Raw genomic sequence first — 9,783 nt, forward strand, 5'->3', positions numbered from 1 at the left:
AGGAGGAAAGGCTGGAGTTAGGGGCTGGGGCAAGATAGGTTAGAGCTGGGAGCTTGAGCAAGAAGCAAGGCTGAAACTGGGGAGACAACGAAAAAAAAGTTCAAAAGAAGAAAACACTAGGGAATGAAGACAGGCTGAGTATACTAGGAGACTGAAGCAAGAGGAGGCTAGATTAGAGGACTCGGGAAGAAGAGACAGCCATTAGAAAGCTAGTGAAGGGAGAGATACTGACTCTGGGAAGGAGAATACAAGATTCTCCCCAAGGCACACAGCTCCTTCCACACAGAGGGCCCAGACAGCAGCAAAAGGGATCAATTTCAAGACAGAGAGGGCCCTTGGGAAAGGGGTAGAGCAATGCCAGCTCCCACTATGTTCTCCTTTCTTGCCACCATCCTGATTGCTGCCCCTAGTTTTATTTTCCAGCTTGAAGGGAAAGGGAGGGAAAAGGGAAACTGCCTAAGAGAAGCCTTTGTCCAGAGCTACTATTGTCCTCGACAGTAGAGGACCAGCTCAGGTGGGAGGAGAGATATATGAATCAGCCCAGAACCTCTCCCAATACCAGAGCTCTGCTTTCAGTCTGCCAGGTTGGGGGGATGGGGCATATCCTCAACTGGGGGGTCAGGAAGAGGTCAGAACCATTCACGGGAGGGGCATGCTTCCCAGAGCTAAGCTGCTGTCTCCTGACCACCTGTCAAGCCCAGCCCCACTCTGCACACTGGGAAATACAGGCCCAGCCTGGGGGGAAAAGGCCTTCAGGACTCAGTTATACAGGGAAGTGAAGGCTTAACTACTATCACCTGGCCACCTACCCCAAAAAGAGCTGGGCAGAAATTGCATACAAGCCATAGACGCACACACAGTGTGATACATTCCTGTCATACACATCCAAACACTCACTTAGACCTAGACAGTTTACCTTTATACATATAGCCCTCACCACCCTAGACTGTGTGTTCCTCAAAGACAGGGACTGTCGGCCTTGGTCATTATTGAATCTTCAGTGTCTGGCACACAGGAGGTGTGTTCAATATACAAATATTAAAGGAATGAACAAACAGATCCATACACAAACCACAAAGAAAATAAAAACAAACGAACACCTGCGAACTGCTCAGAAACTATTACAAACCCAGCACAGAACAAAAATGCACCCTGGTGGATATAGCTGGTGAAAGACACCCTTCCCCTCCCCAAGTTCTTACATTCCATTCACCTCCTCGGCCTCCTAGGCTGAATAATCGCTTGGAGCCTTGGGAGAAAGACATCCCCTAGAGCTGGGGGCTGGGTTGCACTGATGGGGGAAGGGACAGACACTGTAGCCTCAAAGCCTTCTCTTCCCAGAAATAGGACTACAGACCAGAGAGCCTTAGGAATCCTCCACTCCAAGGAGGCTTTGGGAAAACAAGAGAGCCCCCATGCTTCCTCATCCCAAAACTAGGGAAGGCAGGAGGAAGGGGGAAGCTCTCTCCTATTCCATCCCTCGGCAAGCTTTACAGCTGTAGAAAGTCCCCCAGCCCCCAGCTTTTAGTCTGAGAAAGGGAGACACTTCCCTTCAGACCCAGACAGGGACAGACGGCCACTTTGTGATGCAGATGAGGGCCCCAGCACTGAGGACAAAGCTTGGGCCTTGGGGGAAAGGGGCGGGGCCCTTCCTTACAGACAAAAGCAAGGAGGGAGGGGCCGTGAAAAGGACACTCCCCCTCCCCCATCCCAACCAGCCCTGAGAAGGAAAAGTAACAGAGCTGAAATGCCTGGCTCAGGGATTCTTTCCCTGCAGTTTCTGAGGCCCACAAAACTCCCAAGGAGCCAGACAGCCTATTCAAAAGACAAACGCAAGGCTAGGTTAGCTGTCAGTAAGCAAAGACTAAGAGGCCAATCTCTCCAAAAAGAATTTGTCCACACATGAGTATACGCAAATTATTAAATATTCACATACGTGCTTAACCATTTATGTCATTCTGGACTGTGACTCAGTTCAGTTAATAAGCATGTTCTTTGTGTCAGGACCTACACATGTGCTGGTTTCACAGATAAAGTAGACACTACCTGTACCTTCAGGGAGCTACCAGTCTAGTACGTGCTTGGAACACACCTGAACACAGAAGGCACACTTGGACATAGGCCCAGGGAAGCCAGCAACAATACCTTAGTTTTGCATATCGTGTCCTCCAACTTCCAAGAGACTAGTCTGGGCCTAGGAAGGACACACTTATGGGGGTACCTCTACTAATAGCTTCCAGAATGAATTTCAATTACATCATTTGATGAAGCAAAGCCTGACCCACGAGGCTACAGCCAACTCCAGATACTAAGCTCTAGTCCCTTCCCTAGAAGCTTATTTATTGGAAGAAACAGTTTTTTCATCACTCCAGAGCCCACTAGGAATTCATCAGAATAAAATCATTAGCAGTCTGGCATGGGTGTCAACTCCCAGCAGTCTATCTGGACCTGTGACCTACTCCTACTCTAGTCCACAGGTTGTTGCAAAGTCTCCAGCCTAGAAAACCAGGAGAGTTCCTGGAATGGAGAGAAGGGCCTGAGGGAAGGAGGAAGTAGTTTTCTGAAGTCTGTTGCTCCCTGCACTCCACCTTAAGACCTATACAGCCTTTTCAAGGTTGTTTTCTCTTGGAGGAAAGTACTTACAGATCTCTGAATGGATGCCTCGAATGAATTGGTAGGAGCTAGTTCCTTGAGGGGATTAGATCTGCTATAAAAGACAAAGATTCTTCCACAAGAAATGAAATTCAAGTCCCCAAAGGAAACCCTACTCCCACCCCCAGATCAAATGGTAGGAGCTGGAGAGATATGACCTAAAGGATTCCCAGGTCCAGAATGCTCCTCCCATCAAAGGACCTAGGACACAGGTAGTGCCACCATCCCACAGCCCATTCTGGAGACTCCAGTCTTCTTGGGGCAGTCCAGCCTCAGTTTCTCCTGTTTTTATCTCCTTTTCTCCTGATTGCCCACGAACAAGGAGAAAGTAAGGCTATCATCACCGGAACTCACCAGGGTGAAGGTTATAAACCCCTCCTCCCCCAAACAACTTATAGATGACAACGGGCTAGCTTGGCAATCTTAGGTCAAATGACATGGCCCTGACAGTTTCTGGGGTTTAGAGAGAGGAAAAAGATACCCAGTGGGAGATAGGAGCAATAAAAGTGTTAAGGTATAGAATGAGATTAGGCTGTCACCTCAGGAGACATTTCAATGGAAAGGTCATTATCCTTTGATTAAATGATCCCAACTCTACTCAGTATTAGACCAGGCAGACAACCTCTTCCAGGTAAACCAAGGCCTGGCCTTGGTCCCTCAGTAATCAATACCTTTCCTAAGGCCTATCTTTAGGGAGGCCCCGCCGCAAGAACACTGCCTTGTCTTTCCTTGTCCCAGTGGCAGAATAAGGCACTTTGGCAGTTTCCCTCAACTCATTCTTGGCAAATTGTGACTGAGGTTTTTGCCAAGGGTTAAGAAGCCTCAAGATGAGGAAGGGGACCATTTCCATTTGCGCTCTGCCAGCATAACCTTAGGGAGAATGCACCCCCATCGGCGCGCTCTTATTTCCAAGCCAAATCGCGCGGGGTGGGGAGTTGGGGAGATTCGGGCAGCCACGCCCCCACCACGGAGGGCAGCCCCTTCCAGCTGCCACCTCCGCGCATGCTCCAGCGCCTCTGCTCCAGCTCCCCGGACTCACCGGGTGGAATCCCAGGGCTGGATCCCCACCCACCGCCCCCTGACCCTCGCCCCCGCGTCAGGCCCGGCTGGGGCGGAGCTCACAGTCCAGCTCCGGCGCCTTCTCCCAAGAGACACCAACCCAGCCCAGACCGGCCGAGCCCCCGCCCCCGGCATGCGGCAGTTCTGGGCCCATCTGTGTCGACCCCCTCCTCTCCTGGACACCTGGAGCCCGCCCCCTGCCACCTGCCGGGCCTCTCCCTAGGCCTCCAGGGACCTCCGGGAGTCCTTACGTGCGTTCAGGCCCTTCTCCCAGATTACTTCCCACCTCCAAGAGTGCACAGTGCCTCCTTTGATAAACGGCCCCGATCTCAGGGCTCCCTTCACCAGGTTTCCCCCGGAACTGCACACAGCAAAGCCTTCAAACTGGGCCCCCCATCCCATAAGAGCCCCTGTCCTCACTCAAGAAACCTTCCCTGGCTCGGATTTACTGCTCTTCAGGCGGGAGTCCCTTGGTGCTTCGGAGCACGCACCGTCCGCCCTTCCCGGGGGCCCTTACCTGCTCCCGAGGGTCCCGCTTCCATCCCATATACCCGTGCGGAGGTCAGGCGGCCGGGAGACTGTGGAGTCCAGCGTGAGGGGCCTAGGTACCCCGCACTCTAGCTGCGCGGGCTCCCGGGCCGGGCTCGGCTCCCCCCCGAAGCCCGGCCGCTCGCGCCGCCACCCCCACAGCCTCCGTTGCCGCCGCCGCCGCGGAGCCTGCAGCAGCTCCCCCTGCGAGCGCCCGGCCAGCAGCCAGTGCGCAGGCGCGACCGCCAGGCCCAGGGGGCGGACGGGAACGAGTCAAGCGGGGCGCTCCGACGGCAACAAAGGCCAATGGAGAGGGGCGGGGGCACCCGGGACCGAGGCAGCGGCCCCTGGCGGTCACCCGTCGCCGTGCAGCCCGGCCGGAGGGCTGGGGTAGAGGCGCAGCGGAACCGCGCAGTGGCGTAAGTGGCGCAGGGCGGGGGACACCCCCCGCAGCAGCCTCCGGCCCTGTCTTTCACCCAAACAGCTCCCTCCCAGCCTACACAGCGTCTCCCCGCTTTGCACAGAGCCACGCGCACATTGCAGGAATCCTACTTCATTCCAAGGCCCGCTTCACATTCTCCGAGCACCCCATCCCCCCGCGGCCCTGCCTCCCACCTCGCCTCCCCACTTCTTTCATCCTTCACGCCTTGGCTGCAAGGCTACCGCCTCCCCGAAGCCTTTTTCCGTCCCTAGTCACCGAACTCACTGATGCCATCCTCATTTCCGGGCCGAGTGCTGGGCACAGAGACCACAGATAATGAAAGCGACCCTGCCTGCTACCCTGGACGAGGTCACAGTTTCAACGTGAGTGCAGCTACAGAGTTCTGTCTGTGGGACCTGGCAAGCACCGGTCTCCACTTTCTCATCTACAGCTCACGCCTGAACTCAGTCAATCTGCGTGTCCTCCCCACTTCACTTAAAAGACTTTTTGTGTCAAAATTCAAAGGATAATTTTCAATTCTTATTTCTCTGCAACATCTGACACTGTGTCTCTCCTTCCTTTTTGAGCCCTCTACTTGGCTTCAGCATTTTCTGAGATTTCCTATTATTGCTTACCTCCTTTTCGGTCTTAGTCAAGAGCCCCTTTTTGCTTTTGCCCCCCTAAATAACAGTGTTCACCATGGTTTCAAACTCAGCTCTCTTCTCATTCCACGCTCCACTTTCCCCTTGAAGGTCTCACCCATTCTTACGGCTCAACTATCCTTCCAAATCTCTATTTCCAGCCAAGTCTCAGACTCATATTTCCAAGTGTCTGCTGGACAGCTCCACCTGGATATCCTACCAGCACTTCAAATTTAAAAAGTCCAAAACCAAACTCTTTATCTTTACCCCCACAAACGTGCTTGTCCTATGCTTCTTGTCTCTGCAAATGGCACCTTCATCCCAGAAATGAAGTTTCTCTCCCTTTCTTCTTCCCCCTATTCAGCTGTTCACCAAGTCTTGACATGTTTACCTCCTAAACTACTCTTACATGATCCCCTGCCATTCTGATGGTTCCTTGTGGTAGTACAGACCCTTATTACACCTTGCCAAAAGTATCACACCACTTCCTTGCTAGTCTCACAGGTTCTGGGAAGAGTCCTCCCATTCGGTCTGCTGCAGTTGATACGTGGTAAGAAACCCAGTTCAAACATCATTTTCCCTTATATTCATTCATATGTATTTATCCATATGTATTTTTTATGCCTACTTTACACTAGATGCTGTGCTGAGGGCTAGGAACTTAAGAGACAGATCTCACACACCCAGTCTCTACCCATAGAGAGATTAATTTCTGACACTCATCATAGTATGCCTTGCTTCTCTCTAACAGAGGTTCTCAAACAGCAGGCATTAGAATAACCTGGAGAACCTGTTAAAACACTGATTGCACAGCCCCAGTTCCAGAGCTTGTGATTCAGTAGGTCTTGGGTGGGACCCAAGAACGTGCATTTCTAATAAGTTTCCAGATGAGGCTGATGCTGCTGATCTGGGGATCACACTTTGAGAACCACTGCTGTACAGGATAAAGTTAAAAACAAAGACTCTTGAGCCAGACTCTTTGGGTTTCAATCCAGGTGTTACCATTCACAAGCTGTGTAACACTAGGAAAATAACTTCTCTGTGTCTCAGTTTCCTTCTCCCTCATTTTAGGGGGTGAAAATAGTACCCACCTCATTGGGCTGTTGTTAATACATATAAAGACCTTAGAACAGTGCATAGAAGAATGCAGGCAAAGTGTCAGCTGCTATCATACTGTACCATGTTTCCCTGAAAATAAGACCTAGCCGGACAATCAGCTCTAATGCGTCTTTTGGAGCAAAAATTAACATAAGACGGGTATTATATTATACCTGGTATATTTATATTATATTATACTATATTATACTATATTATATTATATTATATTATATTATATTATATTATATTATATTATACCCGGTCTTATATTCTAGTAAAATAAGACAGGGTCTTACATTAATTTTTGCTCCAAAAGAGCTGATTGTCCGGCTAGGTCTTATTTTCGGGGAAACACAGTAATTATTGTCTGCCTCTTGCACTATAGTCTAAGTTCTTTAACAACAGGGACCACATCAGATGCATTTCTGTCACCCTTTAGTGCCTGGCACAAGCTGTGCCTAGAATGATCAGTAAATCTGGATTGATTTGAATCAAATAGATGGCATCAAAACATCCCCAGAAATAGCCAAGACCTTTACCTTGGTATAACTAAACTAGAAGCTCAGCATTCCATGAGAGTTTGAATCCCCGGTTCTAAATGCCAAGCCTCACCCTTAACTTTGTGGAATGCCGTTGGTCACTATTCTGACCCAGCTCCAAAGGGGCTAGCAGAGTCAAGCCGGGCCCTGGCCTTTCCGGGTCTTTCTGCACTGTCTCCATCCTCAGGGAGTTTCCTCTTGGCTAGGCAAAGTGGTAGAGTATAAGGGAAATCCAGATAGCGTTTTGCTGTTTTATGCTGAGAACTTCTTCCAGTAACTGTTGATGGCTTTTCTTCCAGAAAGCTATTGGCTCCCTCTGTTTCCAGTTCAATTCTTGCATCTAGTCCATAGCTAACTCACACCCAACGGCGTCTGCTGTGTGGGCCAGAGCCCAGGTCCTTCCACTTTTTGACCTTCTCTATACCCAGAGTTTCCTGGTCCCAAAATAACAAGTATGGCCTGAAAAAAATCTGCATCTCAATCTATAGTTTCCTTTTCTTAATATTTAAAAAACAGCCTGGGAACAATAAAATCATGGTACTATAATAGACACAAAACAAAACATATACCCTACTATCAGGAAATGAATCGCCAACAGCTCTTGCATGCACCACCTCTTTCTATCTATAACAAAATACATCTTTTAATGCATTTCAGAAGAAATTTTAAAAATCAGAAATCGTGCACAATGGAATTTATAAATGTCAGCTAGTACTTTGTAAAGACTTGTGAAATTGGTAGACTTTTTAAAATTGAAGTATAATTGACACAATGAAATGCACATATATAGTGTACAATTTAATTAATTCTAACAAATGTATCAACCTATGAAACATCACCACAATTGAGACATTGAGCACATTTATCACTCCCAAATTTTAAAACTCATCACCGAGATTGAATAACTATAAGGGAATTTTTATATAACTGTAATGAATTTTAAACACCGAGTAAAATTTTAAATTACATATATATTTTTACTTTAAAAAATGCAAAACAAGGACTCAAAAGCAAGAATTGAGCAACAATTAAGGAAGACACTGAGAAAGTTATCAAAAATAACCAAAGAACACCAGGCTCAGGAGTTTCACTGTTTAATATTTCCAAACATTCTTGAAAGAGATAATCCTGTTCCATGTTATTTGAATGGTTTTAGAACATGGGAAAAAGGGGAATTTTCCGAATTTGTTCAGAATAGCAGATAAAGATCCTCATCTCTTATCAGGTGATGATATTATAAAAAGAATTCTCAGGAATGTGGATGCAAAAATCACAAGTCAAATGTTAGCATATAGAATTCTACAACAGATTAATTAAAATTATGATAATAATAATAAATGAAGACATAGATATGACTGTGCCTCATCACATGGGGCCCAAAAGAGTTAGCGGAACCTGCAATTTTTGACTGCAAAAATGAGATTTCCTAAGACTAACAAATAAAGATTAGACATTAAAAAAAAAAAAGCGACAGAGACACAGAGAGGATAAGTAACTTGCCCAGGATCAAGGTCACACAGCTTGCAACTAGCAGAGGCAGAACTTGAATCCAGGCTTGACGGCTTCAGTATCAACATTCTTTTTTTTTTTTTTCTTTTTTTTTTTCAATTTGTTTCCACTGACAGGATACAAGAGAAACACCCAGTTTGCTTGAGTTTTAAAAGGATATTTCCTTTGCCCCACTAGTATCAACATTCTTAATCACAACACTATATGGCATTATTATTAAAGGAATAGCATATCAACACAAGGATAATTCAGGGATGGTTCAAAAATAAAAAAAATCGTAATATAACATACAATATATGTGATTAATCAAAAATAAACAATTATAATAGATAAAAATATTTGATACATTTTAATATCCAGTCTTAAAATAATTAACATCACTCATACTTAACATGATGATAGAATATCTATTTTTAGCTAATGAAGATGCAGTACTCTCCCTTTAAAAACAGTAATAAATGAGGTCACTCTTCACTACTAATATTATTTTAATACCTGTTTGGACATTCTAGCCAGAAGAGAGAGCCAGAGACAGAGCCAGAAAGTGTGTGTGTGTGTGTGTGTGTGTGTGTGTGTGTGTGTGAGAGAGAGAGAGAGAGAGAGAGAGAAGTAAATTTAAGTATATAAGAAAATATCTCTATTGTAGTTGATGCAATTATATAATAAGAAAGTATACAGTCTTATTAAAATTAGTAATATTAAGTGGAAAGATTCAAGACAATAAGCAAAAATCGGTAGCATTCTGATGGTACCAGTATTAACTAATTATAAACTGTAAAGATAAAATATCCAATTCAAAATTCTTAGAAAAAAAACTTCATAAGATGTTTGTGATGTGTGAGAAAAATCTATAAGAATCAATAAGATGACATACAAAAAAGCCTGAATTAAGTAGAGAGAGAGGCCAAGTTCCTAGATGGAAAAACCAAATAAGATAATGTCTGTTGGACCCTTACTACTCCAGCCCCAAGTTCTGAGGACTAGTATCAGATAGTCCCACCGACTCCTACGCATTTTTTTCCAGAAATACAAAAACAAGGATGGTAGAGCCAGTCTCTACCCCTAAGAAGAGATAAACATAAATCAGTGTTATCCAATAGAAATATCATGTGAGATACACATGTAATTTTAGATTTTCTAGCAGCCACATTATAAAAAGTAAAAAGGAGACAGATGAAATTAATTTTAATAATGTTTTACTTAACCCCAAACTATTACCGTTTCAACATGTCATCAATATAAAAACTTATTATTTTACGTTCTTTTTTTATACACTCTTTGAAATGTATATAAATAGTCTTTGAAATAGCACATCTCAATTCAGACTGGCCACATT

The 9,783-nt window shown here is 45.8% G+C and overlaps 1 protein-coding gene across 3 annotated transcripts in view; it reads right to left on the reverse strand.

Annotated features, from left to right (window-relative positions):
* The window catches only part of LOC308500579 (protein argonaute-1), a 36,591-nt gene extending 32,125 nt beyond the window's left edge, over nucleotides 1-4,466 (reverse strand). The window contains exon 1 of one of the 3 annotated variants that reach the window (XM_081055731.1): nucleotides 4,229-4,466. In XM_081055731.1, the coding sequence (XP_080911857.1) occupies nucleotides 4,229-4,253 (25 nt within the window). In that variant the 5' untranslated portion in view covers nucleotides 4,254-4,466. The remainder of the gene's footprint in view (nucleotides 1-4,228) is intronic. The other 2 variants (XM_081055730.1, XM_081055732.1) reach the window with 2 other exon arrangements.
* Nucleotides 4,467-9,783: the final 5,317 nt, after the last annotated feature.

This window comes from Rhinolophus hipposideros (assembly GCF_964194185.1).
Source record: "Rhinolophus hipposideros genome assembly, chromosome: 8".
NCBI lineage: Eukaryota > Metazoa > Chordata > Mammalia > Chiroptera > Rhinolophidae > Rhinolophus > Rhinolophus hipposideros.